The 26,057-nt window shown below is 39.1% G+C and overlaps 1 protein-coding gene across 4 annotated transcripts in view; it reads right to left on the minus strand.

Moving 5' to 3' along the window:
* LOC102216491 (histone deacetylase 4) overlaps positions 1-26,057 on the minus strand; it is a 118,823-nt gene that overhangs the window by 54,198 nt on the left and 38,568 nt on the right. For 3 of the 4 annotated variants that reach the window (XM_023336813.1, XM_023336814.1, XM_023336816.1), the window contains exons 3-6: positions 4,993-5,193; positions 3,762-3,907; positions 3,169-3,319; positions 1,317-1,437 (exon numbers count right to left, since the gene is read on the minus strand). In XM_023336813.1, the coding sequence (XP_023192581.1) occupies positions 1,317-1,437; positions 3,169-3,319; positions 3,762-3,907; positions 4,993-5,193 (619 nt within the window). Of the gene's footprint in view, positions 1-1,316; positions 1,438-3,168; positions 3,320-3,761; positions 3,908-4,992; positions 5,194-12,649; positions 12,880-26,057 lie in introns of those variants that run through there. The other variant, XM_023336815.1, reaches the window with a different exon arrangement.

The following is a 26,057-nucleotide window of genomic DNA, read 5'->3' on the forward strand; positions in this document are numbered from 1 at the left end:
AAAACAACAAAAATACCTACAAGTAATACGTAACAGGTCAATCTGTGTAGCTAAGATTGCAAAACAAATAAAGCACTTCCTCTTGACTTCCTCTGCTAATATATATTGCAGAGTCAGATTTCCTCTGTAGAAATGCCTGCTGTGTAAAAGCAGAACTGCAGGTCCTGTCATGTATCTCAATCTGCATAATATTGCAATTATAATGGGGATTCTGATGTTCGTTTTTTACAAAATACTTAAAATAATGTTAAATACCAACCAGACTTACAAAGCACTAAATAGTTTAGTAAAAATAAACGTTGATTCCTTTTATATCCAACTCTTGAAAGTTCTTATATTAACCATATGATTATCTGATTTTCAGATAAAATAACGTATTTGTTTTGGAAAAGATAATAATCAAAATCCAAAACAGAGTCAAGAAAGAAAAAAGTTAAACAAATTTCATGACACCCTTAAACAAATGTTATTTTTGCATCATCAAAAATCTGGCAACAACTATCACGTTCGCTAGTCTGCACAATGACAATCTGTTCCTTCTGCTGTTTAGATGCAAAACAGCAACAATCTAAGTAACCATCTCTTACAAAACTGTAAAGACTTACACCACCATTATAAACATTTACTCATAAGTTTTAAAAGATTCAGTTAAGAGTTGACTTTATTTGAAAAGTCTTCTGTCTAAAGCAGGTATGGAAAATCAAAGCTACAATTCCAAAACCACAGAAATGTCAATCTGCCTCCATCCCAATCTATTGCTGCAACATAGTTCGGCTTGTTGAAGGAGGTTACAACCCTTTTCGCTCTTGCTAAACCAGTAATAGAATAAAAACTGAAGTAGTGTCACCAATCACTTATATTAGGGTAACAAAGTATTATAAAACTGACAACTAATGAGTGATCTGTTTGTTATGATGCTAACTGCTAACTGGCTACTGGAGCAGATGGCCTGACTAACTATCCTGCTGATATTAGCTTGTTATAATTGAGAAACTTTATTAAGAGCAGAACGGTAAAACTGGTCATTATATGTTTCTACTTTAGTCACTTCTAAGTATAAATACTATAGCTGCTACTATATCTGAAGTAATCTAGATTTTCTATTCATTTTACAGCAGCAGTAATAATTGATGCTTTATTATTTCAAATAAAAGTGATTAGATCATTTTGGTTCTAAATGTTTGTGTTATTAAGCTATTTTTGCTCAATGTTATCATACGGTAAGAATTTCTTATGCCATACCTTGATCAGACTAAAAAGTGATCAAAGCAAATCTGAAAAAATTCCCTTCTAGAGAGGCAACCAGTCACACTTACCCATACCAGTAGCGAGGGTCACTGGGCATACAGTGGTTTAGGTTTCGCTGAGCCAGGGCTTTCTTCTTGTTCAGCACAAACTCCTGAAGTCGCATCTTTACCTCCGTGCTGGCCACAGCACCTGGACAGAGATAATCACCAAAAGAAAAGCACATGTGACTGATGGTGTAAGTGACCATTACTACTAAACAGAAGTGTCTGGGTTAAGTACCCAAAATATGAGTCCAAAACCACCAGGATTTTAGCAAAAATGAATCAATGTCAGGAGCAGGGGGATTTACTGCCCCTGAATCTTACCGCTGCCTCAGTGTTTGACACAAACATGAAGGTTTTAACAGCTCCCATTCATACTACACACAAATCAGGGGCTGCATTTCCATCTTGTGCTCTCCTCAGTTTCCACTCTTATTTCACAGCTTTACAAACAAATTATCCAGGAAGTGAGAGACGGGGAGGAAAAGCTGAGAAACAGGCAGAGGAAATCTCAGTGAGAGCAGGAAAAGCTGGAGAAAGGGCTGCTTTTATGGGAAAATGACAGTGGGAGTGACAAGAGGTGATGTGTCAGGCTTGAGAGAGGAAGTGGTAAATTCAGCATGTGAAAGTGACAAGGGCTAATATATGTTCTCTAAATCACGCTGCAGCTGTAAGTGCTGACATCCCAATACAAATGCCTCCCCACTGAAGCAAATTGGCTTTTATGAGGCTGCTTTCTATGCATTTTAGTGCAGTACTTAACAAAGCTTCTCCTGTTTACAACCCAAAGCTCTTTCCATAGACGTCAAACAGTACGTTCTCTCTGCCTAGAGCAGAATCGAGACTTTACTGGCAAAATCTATTAACTACAGTGTACTCAAAATATTGAATGACACATCTTCCCGACTGGAAATAAAAGCAACAGCGCCATTACATTTCAATTTCAGGTCACATTTAACCTGTAAATCCAAGTACAGTGAGGGCACTCTGCAGTCAGCTCATCATGACTCGTACAAAAACTATTACTTTCATTTTCTAGATTGACAAAGTTGGCTGAGGAATTCTGGGACTTATAAGCAATGGATTTCACACAAATTGAAACAGGAAAGAATAGTAGTCTGTAGCACATAGACTGTGTTGTGGATTCCATCACATTTTTATAATTCTGCTTTGGTCCCACTTTCTTCCACAAAGTGGTGATAACAATGAAAAAGTTTGAGCCACTCAAGTGACCCAATCTAAAAAAAACTGTGACTCCTACAAAAAGTGAAAACTTACAAGAAAGAACAGATTTATATTTATATAAGAAAGAACAAATTTTCACATGAAACATTCTTGAGTTCTTGAATCTAACTTGATGAGTACTGAGCTTGACTTGTGAAAAACAATTATTTTATTATTCCTGATCTCTCTGACTGCCATCTACAGCAGAAGTATGATACTGACTACTCACAATTTCTCTTCATGAGCCTTATATGCTTATATATGCATATATTAGGCATTAATTGGCCAAACATTAGCATCCCAACTGTTTGGCAGATGCAACACAAAGTCTAATCTGAACTGAATTTGAACTCTTAACCTGATTTTGAACATGTAAACCAAGGACACGTTTGCCTCAGTGTCTCGCTCCTCTAACCTTGCCTTGGTTAGAGGATCCTGATCCTCCCTGTGGTGAATGTGTGAGGTCAGACTGTTCTGACTGCTGTGCCATGGCTGCAGGTGTTGGGACAGAGGGGCTGGAGGAGCCGAGCTGTCTGACACCTGTTGTGATCATTGGCCATAGTATTTCAGCACAGATGTTAACAGGAGGGCAGAGTATATTAAATTCTATGCTTCCACGCTTAAAAATGCTGTTTTGATTGAATTCCTCACTTACTTTCTTGTCCCCTTTCCTTGTTTTTCAGCTGCTGGAGTTTCTGTTCCCGCTGCTGCTTCTCCAGCTGTTGCTCATGATGCTGCTGCTCCATCTTCCTGTGATGCTCCAGCAGCTCTTGTTGATGCTTGAGGGCCAACAGGTCCTGTTGATGCTGGAGGGGGGAGGCGCAAATGGGTTACAGAAGGAGGAAAAAAACAAGATAAAAGAGTTATAGGATGCTGCAAACAAATAACTGGTAAAGATTTCAGCTGAAACAACTGCAATGAAGCAAAGTATGGGTGCAGTAATGAAAGCAGTAAATTCAAGGGACTCGAAAGACACATTGTAGTTATTTTCAGCCTAAACCGATCAGATCTTCTGGCTCCACAGCTGTCTGGTCGCAGTAAACCCAATGGGAGTTTTTCTTTTATAAAATTTGCACAGAGCGAGTTTATGGGGCCAATGTTCTGCTGCCAACAGATCAAATTACACCAGTGTACCCTCCAAATTGTACACATACATTTGTTTTCCTTTGCCCTTCACAAGGTGCTGACTACAGTGGAGGAACAAATCCCACCTCACTCTCTATCGGCGGCTCACACACATCCTTTTACCTTAATATGCTCCTGGAGCTGGACTTCATGTTGTCGCGACAGTTGCTCGTGTTGCCTATGAAACTCAGCAATCAGTAGCTGCCTCTGGAGCTCCTGCTTGTGCTTCAGAGCCACCAGTTCCTGTTGCAAGTGCTGGTCCTGACGGCCTGCAGGTCCAGTCAAGTTTATTTGTATGGCACATTTCAGCAACAAAGCAGTTCAGTGTGTATAAAACATTATAAAATCGTCATAAAAACATCATAAGCAGACATTGCATTTTGTAAAGTGCCATTGTTAAAATCATCAATCAAATATGTTGTTCAGTGTTCCATTTATTATGGTTCAAAAGCAACTCTAAACAGGTGGCTTTTCAACAAAGATTCAAAGGAACTCAGTGTTTCAGCAGTTTTGTAGTTTTCTGGAAGTCTGTCCCAGATTTGTGGTTCATAGGAGCTGATTGCTTATTCTCCATGTCTCCATGGTTCTGGTTCTGGGGATGCAGAGCAGAACCAGAACCAAAAGACCTGAGAGGTCTGGAAGGTTGATACAACAGATCTTTAATGTATTGTGGTGCTAAGCTGTTTAGTGATTTATAAACTAACAAAAGTATTTCCTAGTCTATTCTCTGAGCTACAGGCAGCCAGAACCGGGTTGATGTGCTCTATCTTCCTAGTTTTAGTGAGAACGCGAAAAGCAGCGTTCTGGATCAGCTGCAACTGGAGGATTTGTAGGCAGACCTGTGAAGAAACTGTTGCAGTAATCAATGCAAATAAAGATAAATGCATGGATGAGTTACTATAGATCTTTCTGGAACATTAGAAATGTTCTTCTAGTGATAGAAGGCCGACTTTGTAATTGTCTTTATGGATCTTTGAAGGCTACCCCAAGGTTTCAGGCACTACCACTACTTTCCAGCTGTAATAACAGGAGCTGTGCGTTGACTCTAGATCGTTCCTTTTTAGGTCCAAAGACAATAACTTCAGTTTTGTTTCTGTTCAGTTGGAGAAAGATATGGCACTCCAAGCATTTATTTGTTCTAAGCATCTATTCAGTGCTCGGATGGGTTCAGAGTCACCTGATGACATTGAAATGTAGACTTGTGAATCATCAGTGTAGTTATGGTAACTAATCTTATTTCTTGTTATAACCTAAGCTAGTGGGAGCTTGTAGTACAAGTATCAAATAGCGCATCACTCCAAGTGCGGAGGTGGTTGCATTAGGTGAAATCAGCCAGGAGACCTGAAGGACTTACCAGCAACCGGTCCGTTGCCCAGCTCGGACGATGCAGGACAGGCTGTGGAGGGGGCTGGTGTGGGATGGGGCTGGGACACCAGGCCGAAGGGAGGCTGCTGGTGGTGGTGGTGAGAGTGGTCCACAATGCGGAGGTCCATGGGAAGGATGGCAGAGGCGGCGGAGGGAACCTGCGAGGGGAGCGCCGCTGTGCTCACATCCACTAAACAAACAGAAACGTTGGCAGATTAAGCACCTGACATCTGAACCAAATCCGACAAACAAACTGAAAAAGCAGCTTTGGCAGCAGCACTTAGTATTAGTCTTTGCAGTGGAGTGGTCGATTGGAGCGTTGGCCCACTTGGGATTTATATCTGTGTCATATTTGTACACTGAAGATAAGAGCATTAGCATAACACCAAAACATAAAATGTGTGTGTGTGATTTGACAGGAATCATAAGGAACAAAAATATTCCACAGCTTTAGTGTTGCAGTAGAAATTTGATGACATTCATGCAGGCTTAGTCTTCATAATTTGACACTTATGATGTATGATATGATTGCAAATGTAAAGTGATTCCTCTTTAGGTTGTTTAACAGCTCTGAGAGGATATACATGTATCAAAATTAGATGCCCTTATTGGACATAAAATATGATGTTTTTTAAGGGTTGCAGCATTCAAAGCAAAAAGTACATGTTCAGACTGACAAAATTAACTCTTGAAGCTTAAAATATAACAATTATTATATCTCGGCACGACTGATATGATCCTATTCTTAGAGTAAAGGAAGTATGAAGCAAAACAGAAATAAGTTCGAAGTCAAATCACATTTAAAAGAAAATTTGAAGAAACAAAAAACAAACAGTAAAATACAAAGCAAAAGATCAAACCAAGAGAATCTCCCACAATATGTTATCTTTGACAATGTTTACGTCAATTAAAAACAACAGGAAGTAAACATTGATGAGAATTACTTGAAAATACAAAAAACTGAAACAAATTTATAGTTTTCAAAACTCAATGGATGTGTAAGAAAAATTGGAAAAAATAAGAATTTTTCTAAAAGCCAATAAGGACAGGGACACATGAGGCAAGCCATCACACAACTACTAATTTACTAAATTGGGGAGAACTATGACAATGACAACCTTAAGCTGTCTTTTAGAAACATTCACAGATGAAACCTTTTTCAAAAAGAGAAACACTGAATGCAGGGGGGAAAACTGCGGATATAATTTTCCTCCAAATATTTGTGTTTTGCCATACATGATGTGGCTCCAGAAAACTCAAATGACAGAAAGAAAGACAGTGACACTGAGAACTGGAAGATAGAAAACTGAGACATGTTTAAGAATAAGTCAGCTGCATTATATAAGAATCTTTTTGTGTGTTAAGAATCAAAAACTGAAGGTACAAAAAGAAATCATAAAGTCAGATGCAGAATAAAGCTTTAAATAGTTAGAGTTTATGTTCTGTCCCCTCTTGGTCTTTCAATCTGCAACATTTAATCTGCTTTATAGGCATAATCCATACAACAGGGATAGAAGGAGCAAACAGCTAGAGGACTGATGCAATCAGATTATTTCACTCCAACAAGTAAAACAGCAGCTTAAAGTGCTGCAGAACCACACACAGTAGTGAAACATAAAAAAAACACAAATTCTTTGCCAGGTTTAAACCCTCTGTACGCTGTCTTGCCACATGCACTAGCAACTAGCTAGAAATTAGTTTTATTAGTGAAAGTGAATATATAGAGGAGTTTTACACAAACATAAAAGCCAAAACTGAAGTTGGGAGTGCAAGTTGAGAGTAATCTTTAATTTCACAAACTCAAAGTCTTGTCTTGCTGTCAGTGTTTCCTGATCAATATCTGCTCCATAGAGAACCACCTTCCACCGTGCCAAGCCCTCTGCCAGGGATCGATACTCCGAAGCCAATGCAAAGTATCCTGAGCCTATCATGCACGTCCTGCTGTCCCCAGTGACCAATGAGGTGGCAAACTGAGGGGTAGCCAATTTGCTGAGGTAGCCAATGACATCTTTGGTACCGGGCAGGTTTTTAGTAGAGAAGGGAAACTTGACACCACCCAACGGACGGCAGGGAGAAAAGAAAGGGTGTGGCCAGGCCAGACATGCTGGTGCTTTGCTGATGCGTATCGCTGTGCTTGTTCGGACCTGTCTCAGAGCTGGACATTAGAGGGGTTTGTTTTTTAGTAAGGAAAGTCTGGAGGACACTTCTGTAGACTTCATAGCCTTCCAAAAAAAGCTTGACTGACGAAGACATGAACTTTTTGCAACTTTTCAGTCATTCCTTTATAACCACTTCTCACATTCATTGTGTACACATACTGTACATCTACATATGCCAGCCAAGTGTTCACTTAGATAGCTAATGAATATTAAACATCAATATCAAATTAAACCTTGTTTGCCCATAGGCTGAGTGCCAATCTGTGAATTATGGTCATTGTTATAGTACATATTGTCCACCATAACAACAACCCAATCAGTGGCAGCTTTGCAGATACTGAGTTCATTTGCAGTACAGTTGATAAAGCGATGAACATCTGCTGCTCTCACTACAGCTGGAAGGGACTCCAGCGTTAAGACTGTTACACCTGTGAGTGCTTGGGGTGGGGCGAATTGCTCAGAGCATCATCATCTTTTCACATCTGACTGACGATAGACACAGAAAAAGTTGATAAGTGTGCTTATGGACAAAAGCAAAACAAAACAACAACAAAAAAAACCTGTTGCTAGACGAGTCGGGAAGCTTGATAAATATAGACATAAAGTCTGAGCCAAGGCCAGCTTGATGACAAGTCTTTATCAACTGACTTTGTCACCACAACAGGGCCACTGCAGAACTACTTCCTGCTTTACTACAAAATAAGTTTTGATAGAGACTCACTTTTATGTCTGGGGCTGAAATTTGCCTAGACTTACTTCATTCACTACACAAAGTCACATGTTGACAGCAACTGGACACCATTTCACAAAAGACAAAAATTTTATCAACATAGTGTTTTAACTTGGTGGGATATTTATTAGAAAATTAGGTTACTTTATGTCAGTGGTTCCCAAAGATTTTCTTCGGGGACCCAATATGGATTACAATAAAATCCCCCCCAAAAAAGAAAAAAACAAATCAACTGGGCACACACATCGTTCAACCAGACATAAACCTATACACATATTTTGTTTTCAAACTCCAGAATCTAACTTCAGGAAAATCAGAGTTAACACATTAAGGGGGACAGAGTGGAGCTCATAGTGGAGTCAAGGAATACAATAAAGAAAAATGACTAAAAGATACGATTTAGGGTATTTTTAAGACTATTTTTTAACAGATCTCAAGTATGTTAGAGTGACTAAATGCAGATGTATTCTGGATGGAAAACACCTATTGTAATCTTCCATTCACCCACTCAGTCTCACTGCCATGCTCTAATGAAAACATGAATTGTATCTTGAAAGTTCAGTGACGGAGTTATACCGTATTGACATCTAGGGCTAGAGCTTATGAAAAATGCAAAACTTAACTTCCCGTCAAAAGAGACAACAAAAATATTTCCTTATGGCTGACTGAAATTTACATGCAACTGTTTACCTGCTGCCTGTAAATGACATACATCCTTTCCGTCATCCTATTTTTGGAATGTTTCCTGTACTTTAGTAAATTACAATATTGATGGCTAATTTACTTTACAAAGTAATCTGCACTGCCGCATTTACAGCTATGAAAAAATTGCACACCAAAATAGGCTGCAATTTTTAATAAATGACTCACCAAACACATTATTTACATATGTTTCCGTAACTATTAACCATTCTATGTAAGATTTTTCTAAATTGTCAATTAAATGTCACAAACCTTAATAAATTAAGAAAATATATGGAGCTTCCTTGATAGAGGCAGTATGTTTGAATTCAGTCCAAAATAAAGGGATTATACAGCATTGTATTTGAAATCTGTTAAATATTGTCTCTAAATTAAGATTGATTTTCAAATCAAGGATTCAGAATAGTTTCTTTTAAACATCGCTAGTGACTAACAAAGCTGTGGTCAGAGTATCTACAGGCTAAAATAAAGCGAAGAAAGCAACACAGGAAGCATCAGAGATGGAGAAAAATCACGGAGTAATCACAGCTCCAGCAACTCAGAGGCCAACCACAACAGCTCAGAAATAAAGACCAAGAGATAATGCTGTCTACAGAGACGTAATCTAAGAATGAACTCTCTCTCCATAAAAAGAAGAAACTTACGATATGCAGAGTGCCAATCCTGCAGTTCAACATCAGCTACAAACCCTGATTTAAATGTGTTTCCGTATGTTTTCACAACTGTTGAACTGTTTGTTTTACAAATCTGGACATTCTATGTTTCAACAATACACAGGAAGCATCTGTATCATTTGTGCGTAATGTTAAAAGAGACAGCAGCTCTCAGAAAACAACCTGAAGGAGCTGTTTACAGTAAACACAGCTTTGTCGAAGGCGGCAGACATGCAGGGTGGCCAGCACCTGGGAGCGAATTAGCCCAGTTTACAAACCCTCAATGAAAGTGACATGAGGTTAATGTTGCTGTGCCAACACGAGGACAGGAGGTCGCACAAGATGACTCACAGTGACGGTGCACAGCTTAAACGCTCCTGCTGCAGGAAAAACTCCGAACTGCCGATTAACACCTGTTGCTCTCAGGTCTGATGTTTCACTCAGATGTGCAAATTAGAGATGTAAGTCGAAGTATTGTGGAAAAGTTATTCCCTGTCTGTTAATGTGTAAAAACTACATGCAAACTTCAATAAAAATATTTTGAATTGGAAAAAATGAAACTTAGGTTCATGACACAGAGTGATTGATGATTTAAAGATTCATGCCTGACAGGTAATGACAAATGCAACAAAATATGTAATTGCAACAATTACATTAATTACAATTATTTAGGGCTGGCTCATGGAAAAATTCTGTTTCTGAAGATTTAATTTGTGGAAAATTAGATTAGTTTTTTTTAAAACAAGTCACTTTTTGGGTTTCCACGGTGACATTAACTCCTCCAAGAACTACCATCTTGTTTGACAAGCATTATTTTTTTTTTTTACAGCTTCTACTGATTTCGACTTTGAAGTCGGGTCAACTCACAGTGCAATTTTAAAAGAAACACTGAGGGAAAAATAATTTACATATTATTGACTCTTAAGAAAGAAGTCCGTCGCAATTACCCTATTGCACATATTGATATTTCTACAATGATTGCAACTTGAAATGTTGTGCAACTCTACATAAAACCTGGACATAAAACCTGGAAATAGGTGTTTTTTATAGAGAAATGTCAGCCTGATGAAACGTACATTGACGTACTGTATGGTATATAAATGCAATTCAGTTGCATTTATATGCACCAATGCAGATTAGCATGGAAGTGATCATCCTGTGGTTCACTGAGGCTGCTTCAGCTTCACCACACAGTAGAGTTTCTACCGTGTGGTGAAGAGGCCCTATAGTCTCTACACCACACTGTAGAGGTGTCCAGCTTTTGCTTTAAAATCCTGTTGAGACTAAGGGTGGATTTGCACCGTTTGGTCCACTTTAATCAAACTAATTCATTTTCCTATAAAGTCGTTTGCTTGTAGAGGTGTGAATGTGCAATCGAACTCTAATGCCGATCAAAACAATAAACTCTGGTCCACACAAACCTGCATCTTAGTTTGGTTGGAGTGAACTCTAGCACAGTTTTAATGCATATGCGGACTGGAGACAGCTTCAAAAGCAGGAAGCAGACAACAGCACAGGGCATTCTGGGTAAATACAACCAAAACAAGAAGGAAATGCCTCATGCTCTTTTGTCAAAGAGAAATCCTACAACCCTAAAATTTGATTCTACTCCATTTTCGTTTACATTTTGTGAAGAAAGAAGTTATCATGTCTTCTTTTGAGGTTTTTGTGTAGTTTCCTTCAGCCGTTCTTAGTGCAGCGCCACCAAAGGCGAGGAGGAGGAATAGTGTTTTCAATTAGTTTGGTTCATTTGACACAGTGCAGTGTGGAAACGAACCACACCAGCGGAAAATATAACAAATTTAACACTTTTCTATCCACTTAACTTTCCACAAATATGCTGGCATGAAGCAACTTGAAAAACTATAGTATAACATTTTTGTAATAAATGTACTATATGCAACACAAGCTGAATTGTGGGCTTTCATTGGCTGCAATAATCAAAGCTAACTTGAATAAACAGATGATCTGTGTGACTCTGTCATGAAACTGTGTACGAGTTCCACTTTCTTGACTTGAATATTTTTGATGATATTCTAATTTTTTTATATGCACCTCGAAGAACGTAAACAGCAGCTTCAGCACGTGTGTGAGCAGCTAACAGAATACTTAAGCTCTGGAGGATAAATAAAGAAATGAAGGAGGATGTGAGAGACAAGAAGCTGCTTCAAAAGGAAGCCGAAGTCAGTGAGAGTAAAACTACAATAATCAAGAGAAATGTCAGGGCCTTTCTCATTAGTCTGTTCATCCATCAGGCCAGCTCTGACTCAGCCCATCCCACGTCCCCCTCAGCAGAAGACTATGGATCACACAGGCAGGGTTATTTATAGCGCAGGATTCCCAGGGGGGAGATCCTCGCCCCTCTGGGTCTCCCTGCATCCACAGAAAAATCCCTGCATGTTTACACACCGCGCCTCGAAAACTGAGTCTGCACACTTAGTCACAAGCTATGTGTGCATAAAACCTTGTAGGTTGAGAGTTAAAAAGAAAAAAATGCTGATATAACGACCCCCCATCCTCTTACCCCTACTCAAAAAACAAACCCCAGGTACTCAGAGAGGATGGAGGCAAACGCCATGGTGACTGGTTGGATTGTAGCCAGTGGTTGGTTGGGCAGCGAAGTAAGGGAGGGGCCTGAGGAAGACGGCTGACCAATAATGGTGGGGTGCTAGTTCAACTCCACAATCAGCCTGCATGTGCTGCATAAGCTGCTGAAGGCACCCCAAAGCTTGGGATGGGTACTTAGTGACGGTGAGTGTTATGGTGCGCTGCCACCTCTTTGTTTTCTCCTCATCTGTTTTCACTTTTTTATGACGAAAGCGAGCCTGCACTCCCAAGGTCTGACTCAAGTGGATCAAACAGTCAAAAAGGTGTTTAAGACTGTTGTATTTGCAGCTGGGTAAACATTCACAATCATTATTATTATTTTAACAGCCAAAACAAAAACACACAAAAAATGAGAACACTCAAGAGAAATGTGCAAAATAATGTCTGTTTCTGTGGACTTTTCTCCAATCTAAGGCACGCATTAAAAAGGATGAACTTTTTGAAAGCTTCATATGCATCTTAGCACACTCAGGAATAAACACAAACAGCCTCATGTGTTCACAGCAGACTGTATGGAGGGACAGGCACAGCCATCTGCTCCATTCAGCTGAAGGCTGTTGAGCGTCCATACATCAGTACCATTCAATAAACACTGTCACCACTCAAAGCTGCACACCCACAAACTCTCTTCTTAACAGGACACACACACACAGTCACATCTGCATTATAAACATAAACGCATTTCAGCATAAAAGTATAAACTATGAAAGGCTGCTGAGGAAAAAAAGACATTTGCAAAGCATTTTATAGAGGAACTCCTTGTAGAGAAGTCAAACTGCAGGAAAAAGCTCTCACCCATCAGTTGTGCCGTGCTGTCCGCTTGTTGCACGTTGGTGTGAGAGTGTGTTTGAAGATCTGAGCAGGAGCTTTTTAAAAAGTGCTTTAGTTAGTTTTTTTTTTTTTAATCAGCTGAAAGAAATACAGAAAGCAGTGTTCCCCTCCACTTCAGACCCGAAGCAGGAAGAAATTTCTGACAGAGTCCGTCTCGTCTCTCTGCCTCCTCTCACTGAGCCTGTTTTGCTCCGCTCTCCAGCCGCCTCGCTCTCTTTCTCTCTCTCTCTCCGTTGGTCTGGTCTCCTCCCACTCTCCCTCCCTCTCTCAGTGACATCACAGGGCAGTCTCAGGCATGTTAAGGATTTTACGAGCGTCACTAGCTCCCTACCTCCTAATTCACTGGCTGACAAAAAAAAAAAAAAAAAGAGGCAGCGTCAGCTTCTGGCCAAACAAACCCAGAGCTTTTGTGCAGGGCCTCTTCATGTTTTGACTGAGCAGTTGCACTTGCTCACATTTAATCTTCTACATGTTGCACACACACATACACGCACACCTTCCTGGCTTTTGTCTGTTTTAAAAACCTCCTACACAACAGGAACTCTTCACACAGATAGCTGCTGTGAACTTGACTCAACAATAGATGCAGCTTGCAAGCGAAACATTTTGCAGCCACTGAAGATAAAAATCATCACGAACAGAGCGCCAGCTAGTTCTTTTACAGATAAATAGGGGCTGAGACTTTATGCAACTTTATTCTAATACAAACTGAGGGAAGTGTTACTCTGAATAATTCAATGGAGCAATTCTTAGAAAACAGGAACAGAAAGAAAAGTCAGAGGATGAATCACAACAGGAACAGGACTAAAAGATGTGAGCGTCTTACAACACAGAAGAAGCTGGAGATGCCAGACATATTATATACATACAAATAGAAATGTATGACAATTAATACAATTTCAATGTACATCAGCGAAAATCAGTCATTTCTAACTCACTAGAGGAATTCATCCAGTTTGTATTTGGAAAATAATTGATAATTATTATATGGAGATCTTCCACTTTGTTATATTTAAATTTGAACAAAATTTTGATTGAGTATTTTTATTTTTATTGATTATTCTCATGTACTTTTTTATAAGTATGCATTTTTTTTAATTAAGTATATTTTTTCATAATGGATATTTTGATGTTCCTTCATTTCCATCAGAACTGGGAACACAAAGTGATCAGGAAAAATAGCCTGCCTGCAGCGCGGATGGCTGTTTACTCAGCGAGTGAAATAACTGTGGCAAAATTCACAGAACTTGGTCGTTCATCATTCTGACAAGTGGTTGCTTTCTGATGGCTTTCTGTCATGCGAAAGTGAGAGGACACATGTGAAATGCACATGTTCCTGCGGGCAGCACTGACAGAGAGCCGCACAGCAGAACATTGGGCAAGAGTGAAAGTTTATGCAAATGTTTTCCAATAAAAAAGGAGTGGCAGTTGATTATGGTCATTTTCATTCTCACGGTGAAGAAAAGAGGTGTGAAGGCAGCTTTTCTCCTAAACTTTACAAGATGTGAATGTAAAACAACACAAACAAAATAAAATGACTGAATTCAAGAGCTTTTCAGTTCTGAAGTACTAAAGAAGATAATCGGAAACATGAGCACCCAGTTAGGCTGGAGAGTCTGCCATGCATGAAAAACATGTTCATAAATAATCTAAAAATACATATGAAACAAAATCAATTGTAATTTATTGTGCCTGATAAGTCTCATGGCAGCCGATGCTCACTCCGGACAAAATGACATTGATAAAATTCAAAATTTTGCAACTTATATCAGTATCGCAATATTTACTCATATTGTCGGCATCAAAAGATTTATTCATATTATGCAGGCATAACTGGAAGTAATGTTACAATTTTTGAGTCATTAATCTAGTAAAGCATCTTCAAAAGAAGCTAAAATTAGAGTGATGGCAAAGAGACCTTCCAACCTTAAAGATCTGAAGCTTGTCACAAAATATATAAATCATTACAATTCCAGAAAAAAGGGCAAAAAGGCAATCAGCAATTATTAAATGGGACTAATTGCTGTGATGCAGGTAAAGATTTATTTTTAATTACAGAAATTATAAAAATAATTGAAATATAAAAAATAGGGGGGGGGAGTATTAAAAATGAAATCAGTCAAAAGGACTGGAATTGCCAAAAAACTGAATTTGTAATAATAAAACATATTAAAGTAAATCATAAAATCACGAGGAAATAGCTTGAATTACAAATGACATCTGTTATTAAAAAGCAACAAATAGGATGCTGTGTGCTACAGAGGCAGAGCAACCTGCACATATATGGAGACTCTTAGTCCTCAGCGCCGTCAGTCGTCCGGAGTTCAATTCCCAACCCAAAACCTTTGCTGCGTGTCATCACCCTTCTCTCTCTGCCCATTTCCTGTCTAATCTACTGCAAATAAAGGCCACTAGTGCCAAAAAACCCAAAAACAACAAATTCTTTTTTTCCCTTTTTCAAAAATTGGCACATCTTCTGTGTTGCTTCATTTACTTTTGGGAGGTTCTCAAAGGATGAAAATAACACTACCTGAATGTGACAGTGGCTGGGCAAAAACACTTTTAGCACAAGTGTTTAGTATGGTGATTGTTTAATATATTAACATTAAACTCAAGCAATAATGGAGCCTTAATCCTGCAGCCAAGGTTGAAGTGAACAGTGAAAGAAATCAACAAGTGGAAAGAACAAATGGAAGACGGATAATTTTGGCCATATTGTGATGCTGCAGAAAGATTTGACTGCAGCTTCAATGAGGCGGAACCAATGATTCAGGAGTTTTCAACAAGCAACTGCTCGAAATCAACTAATGTTCTGAAAAGCAACCTATAGATGTGATGATAAAGCAGCAAGTAGTGAGGTCACAACACCAATTATTTTTGTGTGTGTGTGCATTTCAGTGGGTATATGGATGTTGGGTGGTCTGATAATATGTATGTTTGCGGTAGCTATTTCTGAAGTATAGCGCAGAATCCAAGAAGCCTAGCTTTGTTTGATCTGACAACACACCCACACACCTGGCTGCGATAAAGGTCTGTGTTATCAGCTTGTTGTACGGCATTGACGTCAAAGGCTTAGCTGAGCTCCATGCAGCCATGACACCGGCAACAGCTAATGCTGGTGATCCCAAACCACAATGGCACACACAAACACACAAAGGCAAACACATCTTTCATTTTTAGATCAGGGAGAATCACCCCCAGGGAGGGCAGTGAAGCAGAGCAGAAGCAAACCAAGTGAACTTTGCACAGAAAGAATAACAAAAATCAATGCATGCACATAGGGTGGTGTGCAAGTTACACAGTCAAAGACCCATGGAGGTAAGGCAGGAACCTGTCACGCAAAGAAATATCACTTCCTCTGAAAAAAGGTCAGAACCTGTTCAGGACTGTCATTGGAGTAGCATTTACTTAACTAACCAATAACTGTTCAGGTATCTTAAGCACACTGTGTACTGGTGTATTTTTACTTCACTAAAGAAACCCTTTCATTAGGGAGAAAAAAAGTTATTCAAATTAACTTGATCCGATGTAAAAAAAAAAAAAAAAAAAGAAAAGGAAATGTGTTGCTTGTCAGAAAACAATTTAGTCAAAAAAAACACACATCATGTCTTGTTTTGCCATCATGTCTTAATTTTAAAATAATTAAGCAGGTTGAGCAAAAAGGGAGCAGTGGTAAACCTCTCCAGGAGGGGCCACCCCCCAAAAAACATCAACAGCTCATCCATGAGGCCCCAAAAGACCCCAGAATGACATCTAAGTACTGAGGGACTCATTTCACTCGGAAAAGGTCAGTGTTCCTGATTCAACAATAAGCAGAAAAGTGAATCAAATGTTACAATTTTGATCCCCAATCGAAGCGAGTCTACCAGACCATCTAGTGTGAAAACACCCATTCGGGCTCAAAAATCTATGTGGTTTAATAAAAGCCGATTGGTCCTGCCACCACACGTTTTATTGCAGATGCTACTGCATTTATAAGGCTGGGGGCAGACATGATTACAGAAAAGGTCATCCTTCTAACGTCAACAGAAGTCATGATATAGAATACACATTTGATACATAAAAATTTACCTGACTTGTAGTGAGATGTAAATCTGCATGCAGAATTTCAGACTTCCTAAAAATGTCAAATTCCTTACTTTGCTGAACTTAATTTATTTTTCCCCAACACTTGAGTATAAGAAAATAAACAAATGAATCAAAAACTAAAATCAAAAACATCAACAAACTGGGTTTTATCTGTATTTTTCATAAATCATGAAGCAACAGAATACTCATTAAGTAATGCACCCATCCATTTAGATTGATCAAATCCAAACTAAGTAATCCTCAACTAAATGCAAATTCCTGCAAGCAGTTTGTAAAACGTTGATACTTTTATTCTGTTTGGAGAAGTTCAACAATTTGGAGCTGCATTGCTTTGTTTGGCTCCTAAACCAAAGCAGAACAGAAAAATTATGAAAGATCACTCAGCTCTATCGCTGCTTTCCACATCTTGGTAACTTCTAGATCTTACAGGCACAAGCATGTCAACTACACCAGGAACAAAACAGAGACTCTAAGCAGTCTGCAAAGAAAAATCTTCCAGCTTTTGAAGACAGGGGCAGAAGAAAAAAGTTGAATGAATGTTGGTGTTTTGGCCACAAAGACTTTACAGAAAAGATAATAGGTGTGTGAAAGATGCTTTTTGCAGTAATTCACAGGATTCTGAGAGACTATTTATGCGGGATAAATAGTTCGTGTAGCAATCTGCATTGGAGTCAGCGCGCACACGTGTGCCTTAAATAATACATGTGGCATAATGATTGCAAGGCATGCTGAAATACACATTGTGGCAAGCAGGCAGACATTGCTGATGAATAAGTAATGCACAGCGTCGGACTCGTAATATACACACATTCCCGCACACACACCCACGAGGCGAGCGTGCACTTCATAACCACAAGTCTGTCGAGGCTTGTGGGGGGAGAAGACGGCACCTCTAATGTTTTCAGCTTCCTATGCTCTTGTCTTCTGCCTCACTGCGCCTGGGGAGGAGGAGGAGGAGGAGAAAGGTGGAGAATAGGCCTGCTTTTTTCATCCATCTCCTCAGAGGACCCCAGACCCAACTCTAAATATCAGTGTCGTTTATTATTGATTTGGGTTATTTATAATACAGAGACTCACTACTCCCCCTTTCCCACACAAAACCAAACACACACACACACCCCTACACACACTTTGGTATTTTGGTTTTGTCAAAGTGCAGAAGCTAAATATGATTCTTCACCTCAAAATAATCTTTTCTAAAAATAAACACACTGCCAAAACAGGGAGGAAGGGGTGGCGGTTGTCCCGTCAGACTGTCAGTTCCCAAAACCACACACAACAAAACCCTTGTAAAAGTGAACTGCGCACAGAGTAAAAAGCTGGTGGGGCCTAAATGACACCATCTCCTAAGAACGCAGGAGGATTAAAGCAAAGACACTACTCTTTAATTTTAACAAATGCATTATTTTATGGCTAATTAAAAAAAAATAATTTACTGTTATTTGCTTGGCCAAAGAGAATCAGTTTACTCATTTTCTGACTAAAAAGAACTAAAAGGTAGCTTTGTGTTACTTAAACATTTTAATACTTCAAATTTATAAAGCCAGACCACTTCATACCGACAGGCTCTACTTTACAAGGTAAGGTATTATGGTGTAAGAATTTGACCTGTGCTATTCAGATGCAATTTAAAAGGTACCTAATATTTTTTTAAAAATTAAATAAAATCAAACAAAATTTATGCTTGAAGCTGCTCCAGCCTCACAGTAGCATCCAGCTTTGTTCTTGATATTCAACAAAACCAACAACTCTCAAAGAGTCCTGAAGAGCACCTTGAAATATCAAGGCTTTCCAAACACCCAGACAACATGACAGGATGAGAATACTTGAGTCGTTGCCTGCAGCGGGGAGTTCCTTTCATTCATATTTTACATCCTCTCCTTCCATCTCAATGGTAATGCCTTTCCCGACTGCAGCGCAGCTTGCAGCAGACGCAGAGCCATTAACTGTGAGTGATGCGAAACTGAACTTATAAGAGATGTCAGCACACCACAGTGCTGCCTGTGCTCTTCAAATCTAAGAGGTCACAGAATCAGATCAGTTCATCAGTCCATAACCCTCCAATTCCATAGGAAACCAGTCAGACTTTGCTGTGGAAAAGCATTTCCCCCATTACAGATTTCTGCTCTTTGCTTTTTTCACAGATAAATTTTTCAGATCTGTCTATCATCTATACCCACTTAAGCTGAGCAGGGCTGCAGAGGAAGGCGGGTTACACCTTGGATCTCCCAGCTTTAAATTATCCAAGCCAACCTCAACCTTGGTGAAAATCTACCTACCCCCATTTATTAAGTTATGAATAAATGCCCATAATACATATTTTTAGACCCATTAGTTAAACTTAACCAAAGCCTAATTTCTGCTAGACAAGTAGATTCAAGAAATCCCAAACATGGAACCTTTTTACATCACAAAGTAAGCTAAATAACCTCAAAGGCAACCCATCGAGTGTCTATCCAAAAAAATTAAAAGAGCAGATGAGGAAAAAAAGTCACTATTGATCTTTCTATTTTGAAAGGGTTACACAGTTATATGCAAGGTTTTGGGACCCAAATGAACCAAAGTTCTTCTGAAAAGTGGTAGGTTACCAAAATTAATCCAAGACGGCATCAATGACTCATTCAAGAAGTAACCAAAGAATTAAGAACATCTAAAATGCAGCAGGACAATGATCCACATCAGCAAGTCAATCTCTGAAATAATGACCTGAACTAAAGTTTTGGAGTTGTGCAAGGATGTAAAGACTCATTACTAGTTACCACACATTCTTAATTGCAGCTGTTGCTACCAATAGTGGCAAACTTGCTCATTTTTAGGGAAAAATTATATTTTTACATAGGGCCAGATTGATCTGGATAGCTGAATACCTTTTTCACAGCATCTGTGTGAGGCAGATGAACACTAAGAAAAGATCACGTTCCGATTGCGAATAAGAGCATCCGAGACAAAATCTGAACATCATTCATGCAACAGTTTATTCTGTGAGGAATGTTTATACTTGTCTCGGTCTCCTTTGAAGTAATAAGCCACGCTGATAAGACACAAACCATGACAAGATGGATGCATAAACATCTAACTCCCTCCTTCGTTCTGTCTGAACTTATGTACTTGACTTAGAAAACTCTTAGAGGCAATATAAGTTGGCAAACCGTTGTCTATTTCTTTCTTTAAAAGAGACTGTGGTGAAACACACTGAAAGCTATGTTATAACCATTAGGCTATCAGTGTGTGTGTAGTGAACTCCCCTTCCCGGATTAGGGAAGGCTAGCCTCTGGTTCAGATGGTGTCAGGGCCTTTTTGAGCAAACAGCAATGGGTCTGAACTTATAAGGAGTCATCTATAATAGATAGAAGATTCTTGTGGACACATTTGGTCATGGTAAGGCCTTTAAAAGCCTTTACAAAGTTCACCTCTGCATAAGCAATTGAGCTTAAGAGGAAGGCAAAGGATGAGTGGTATTTCATGCTCTGATAGGATTAATACCACAACCATTTAAAAAATGAGCTGGAATGTTTCTAAAGTACAATTTGTTTGAATCTTTTGGCGGGAAATTGAATTTAGCGTCCTAATTGACCATTCATCCATTGTCTGTGCAGAGGTGTGGGGCCCGGCGCGTCTCTCCAGGGGTCATTAGTCAAGAGTCGGGGTACACCCTGCCCTGTCCGCTACAGGGCAGCACAAAGACACACAGGTAAACGTCGTTTGCACACAGCTAAGAGTAAATAATAGAGATGAATTAACAGTCACAGAATTCAAACCCAGAACCTTCTTTCTCCAGAGTAAATAGTGTCCAACAGTGTCATTGTCCAACCATAAGTGACCAACTTTAGTGAAATTGAAAGGTATTAAACAGAATCCGAGACCAGAGACAAACCAGGACGGGAAACTGTTTAGAAAATCCAAGATTCAACAGAGTTAAAGACTCTGTTACCTTGTTTCTTCCTTAATTGTTTAACACTACAGAAATACAACAGATCAGCACCAGATTATTCACCCTTTTGTATTTTAAAACAAAAAGGGTGATTATTTTGAACTTTATGTCATGTAGTCACAGAGGCAGCCTCACTTTAGGAACTTTATTACAGCAAACTGGGTTTGAAGCTGGTGCAGTTTTTATACAGTAAATATGTAGATAATGCTCATATAAAAATACCTCTTATTTTCAAATATGGTATAAAACTGCTGTTAAATAATGCCCACAATAAGACATAAAACTGTAAAATGTAGACTTTAAAAGTTCATAGTGAATTACTATTTACACCATTCTAAACTATGTTGTGTTTTATATTTATGTTATGTAACATACCTCGGTAAAAGTTAGTATTAATACTTAGCTAGAATTAAAGTTTTGAAATGAAATCAACATTTAAACCATATCCAGTTAAAATGCTATTAAAAACAGTTTAAAAAAAGAAAAACTCCATCAATTGCTTTGTGTGAGATGCGTTGAGAAACTGTGAACTTCTTTCTTTGTTAAACCTGTTTGTCTAACAAAAATCCCGATAAGAGACTCTCTGTTCAAGCACACAGACTAACAATAGCCCACTCTGCTGACTCCCAATACGTTTGTGAAAGCTGATCCTGGCAGCCAAAACAGCAAAACACACCAGGCCCCATGCAATATTTATAACCTGGTAACATGGTAAAATCTTCCCCCATCCACCAGATCCAGACAAACTTGGTCTCAGAACTTGCTGTATCTGTCGGGATAATGGACCCCAGGCAGACAAAGTAGGTTAAAACACTGTCTGCTCTTCTGGAACACAAAAAGCGTCTGACTCCAGAGAGACTGCCTCACTTTCTAAGACCTGAATGTGAAAGTGGTGTCCCTTTTTAAATGAATCACCATGACAACCGCAGTCTATGGTTATGTCCTTAAATGTAATTAGAAAGTGCTCCTCTTGTTATCTGTTGGAATCTAATTTACCTTCACCATAAACTCTGCTACAAGTTTGTGGTGAAACCTGCAGCAGAGTTATGGTTTCATAAGGTGCAAGTCAAGGACTTTCTGGCATTGAAATTAAGTCTAATACAATTACTGTTAAACAGTTTAATACAATTTTACTAATGAATATTAGATTAATTGCATCCTCATTCTCTTAAGCTAATCAGGCAAAGGGCACTACTCTAACCAAGCTATTCTAGTTCCTTTATTTGTGTTGCCATAAACTTAAGTCTGCTTCCTGCTTTTCGAGCAGTCTTTCGTCCACTTGGTGTTCACATATGCATTCGTAAGGCACCAGAGTTCACTCTACCTGAACCGAAAGCTAGTTTGGTAGGCAGATCAAAGTTTGTTATTTTGGTTGGCATCAGAGTTTGATTATGCATTCACAATTCCCCAAACAAACCAGTTTTTTCTAGACAATCAAACTCTAGTTCGATTAAAGGAGACCAAACAGGGCTGGTGTGAATGAGCCCCAAGTTATTTGGAAACGGTATAGAAACCCTTCCCAGATTGAGCAGCAAAAACTGCTTCTCTGAGGTGATTTCTGTTCTCTTTTTCTCTTGGCTTCCTATTAACACCCATACTCCAGACCAGGCAAGGTATGAAACCCCAGCTTTTATAGAAGTAATTAAGAAATTACATCTAAATAGCAGCAACTGGTTTCTCCAGTCCCTCTTGAACTGTTTCAGAAAGAGAGTGGTTTGGGGTTTTTTCCCCCTGCAAGTTTGTATTTGTAAATGTGGCTCAACAGAAAAGTGGCAGCTGCTCAACAACTCTTGTCGATACCAAACTGGCAGTAAGTGGAGGTCCCCATGCCAGGTCAGGGAGTAACAGTGGGTGGGGAGGTTTGGTCCTGGGCTCATGTAGCCCATCTGGAAGCCATGAAGGCTCCCTGATGAGCATGTGTACAAAACAGGTGGTCTTCCATTAGGGAAAAGGAGTGAGTTTGAGTTCAGGATTGTCAGTGTCATTGCTGTAATCCAGAGCTCAAAATTCAACATAAGCAATTAGCAATGTGGTCATATTGGTAAATAATATATCTCTAACATGAATGATTAATGCTTAATGCTTTAGAGGCACCATACTTCACTCTGAAAACGCATTTCTTCTGGAATGCTCTCCTGGATCTGTGATTGTCTGAGTATGAACTCGAGTAAAACAGTAGAGCAAGAAAATAGGAGAGGAAAGAAGAGAGGATGTTACATTTCTAGAGCATAAGAAAACACAGCATGGCTGAAACGATTAATCAAGTTAATCGTAGTGAATCGATTATTGAAATAATTTTCAACTAATTTGGTAATCGATTAATTGCTAACTGGAGTATACAGACTCAAAAAGGCCATTTGCTCACAGAACAACACACAGAGAAGTGATTAAACCAAAACTGTACAAAAATATGTACATTATCCATTCATGATAAATAAACATCGGTCTGTATTTTCTACCCAGAACTCCTTAACTGGTCTAATTTTAACTTCGCTTGATTCAAATGCTGAACAAAAAAAACTATTTAGCACCTTTTTCTGTATTGACGTTACGTCGAGCAGAATGGGCTGAACTTTTCACATGTAGGTGTGGTTTATTTTAGCTACAGATGTATACTTTGCTACATATTACCAAAGGAATGCTATGCAATTGCATTCTTGGCAATAAAATGTTTTTTTTTTTTCTTATTTAAAAGAGGAATTGAATATTACTTATTTGCATATTTTAATGTATTTCTAATTTTGGATAAAAAGGCCTGAAAAGAGGATGTAGGGTTAACAAATTCTGAATTAAGGTCCAGCATTCAGCTACATGAGAAGTCCAACATGTTTCAGCATGAAGAGGAGGAGGCGAAGGGGGAGGCAAAGGGGTCTGGCAGGAAGACAAGAGTCTGGTCGCAGTGACCTCCAGAGCAGTTGTCCTCTGGAACACACCTCACTGTCTGTCTCTGTCATTTCAATACTCCTGCTGTCCCTTCTTCCTCTGCACTTCCTCGCTCTTCTCTCCATGCGTCACATTTGATGTTTCAATACTGGGTATGAATTCCGAAAGGATTCAACAATCAGGTTTTGCATCTAAATCATGTCTAATGTGACTCAGAAGTGATCAGAGCGTGTATACAAATGGAGACCCCGAATATGAAAGTTTGGTTTCGTCAAAAGAAATGTTTCTCCCCACTTTTGTGATTTCCTTTTCCAGAGTTTTGAAATGGTAATGAGGCTGATGATATTTGCATAATGTGCCATTCCTCCGTTTTCCCTGCTTTTTCAGACCCTCTCCTCCTAAAATTGCAGTTCTGTTCCTTTTAGCATCTCCACCCACCCCCCACCCATCTCCATTCATCACATTTACACCCACTCCTTCTCTCTCCGTCTAACCCACTCGTAGGTTTTTAAGTGCTCATAGATTATTGACAAGTAGAACTATAAGATAGAGCTTAGGAGCAGGCCAAGTGGTGTGCCTCCACCTTAAATCACTCTCCGTCCTTTCATATCAACACTTTGCAGACAAAATATGCCTATGTGCTCAAAGCCTCACAAAAAAAAAAGCACAAAAAACAACAACTGTCAAGGATCCATAACAAAGCCCTTCTGCGAGCAACAAAAACCACTTGTGGTCTTCAGTAACTGTCACTTCTGCTCCTTCTCCCACTCTCCTCCGCTGTTTTTACCATTCTCCACTCCTCCTCCTCCTCCTCCTCCCATCACTGCTTCTCTCACCTTCCCCTCCCTCCTCCTCGCTTCCTGCAGCGTCTGTGCTCTGACAGTTATGTGCGAGTGGAGCGTGGGCTGCTGCTAATTTGTGCAGAGTGGGAGAAAGCTGTTTTGGCTCGTGGAGGCAAAAAAGCTCAGTTTAGCCTGTGCGCTGGGATGGATGCATGGAAGGATGGACGGATGGAGAGACATACAGACCGCCTTGCTACGCAAACGCGCTCCTATTTGTGCATGTTTGTTTAGTACATAATTCTCACCCCATCTCCTAATGTCACATGTATTCAGATGGCAGCAGATGCTCGATTCCTACATTCAGCTCCTGAAAGGTTCCTCCTCTTACGGTACTTCCTCCTGAGCGCAATTTAGTCATCCTAATTAATATGCACTCAAATCTGTTTGCATCAGTCTTCCTCATCAGCCTGAATGCTTTTATCCTTCATTTTTAAATTTCAGCAGCATGAATCATTCCCTTTGATTCAAGCTCAGTCAAGTTGTCTGTCTAACGTCTTGAACAAAAACAAAACAAAGAAAAAAAAAAAGCCAGCCCTCCTTGACTGGAAGCTTTAAGGTCAGCTCTGACAACTGCAGCCGCTCATGTCTCATTAAGGTCTGAGTCAAAATGGACTTTGCATGACTAAACACACAGAGGGAGTGTCAGTGCTGCTGTTGGCACCCAGTTAATTCATTCTAACACATAATATGAATGTGTTAGCGGAGCATTTCAGAGCGTTTAGTCCAATAAAAAACCCTGCTGTCCTTTTTTTGGCAGATATTTAAACATTTAGTTATTCTTAGAGCTGAGAAAGAAGGATTTATTTCCTGAAGAAGTGGCAAGATTTAACAGTAATTAACTAAAGTCCCCAATAGATAAAATAACTGGATTTCTTTACGTGCAAGTTCATTGGGAAGGTACATGTGTAGCACAATATATCAGAAATTTATCATACAACACAAGTTACTTATGTAGTATTTAATAAACTATCATTTTTATTTCACTTTTTTGCTAATATTATGTCAAAACAACAGCTGCAGATGGATGAACTTTTTCCCATAGTTTTTATAATTAGCTATGTGATATTTATTTAATATTCTAATACAACCGTATTATTTAAGAAAGAGGAAGAGGAAGGGAGATAATAATAATGGATTTTATTGTATCACAATATTTTGTGGTACAATTGTGATAACAATAAAAGTGACAATAATACTTCTTTTTTAGGTAACTGTATGGCTGTGACTGTGACACAGCAATTGTAGACCCAGAAACACAAATACTGATGTTGGAAAACATTCCCATTTGTAACTTTAGGACACCAGTCACATGAAGTGCGATTCATATCCTTAAACTGCAAATCATAACTGCATTAAATCATGTTTTCAAATTTATTGATATTTACTAATGTTTTCATTGAACAAACAGTGGATAAAATAGTAAAACTAACAATGCCAACATCATTAACTGGAATTTGTCAAGACATCAATAAACCAATCATCATCATGATAGGAACTTTATCACGATAAATGATAAACAATACGATAAATGCCCATCCACAGCTCTGCAGCTGGATAAACTCTCAGATCTATGTGTGGAATAACCCAAAGTACCAGGATTTAGGGAGTTTAGCTTCATAATGCTGTT

Source organism: Xiphophorus maculatus, chromosome 7 (assembly GCF_002775205.1).
Source record: "Xiphophorus maculatus strain JP 163 A chromosome 7, X_maculatus-5.0-male, whole genome shotgun sequence".
NCBI classification, from domain to species: domain Eukaryota; kingdom Metazoa; phylum Chordata; class Actinopteri; order Cyprinodontiformes; family Poeciliidae; genus Xiphophorus; species Xiphophorus maculatus.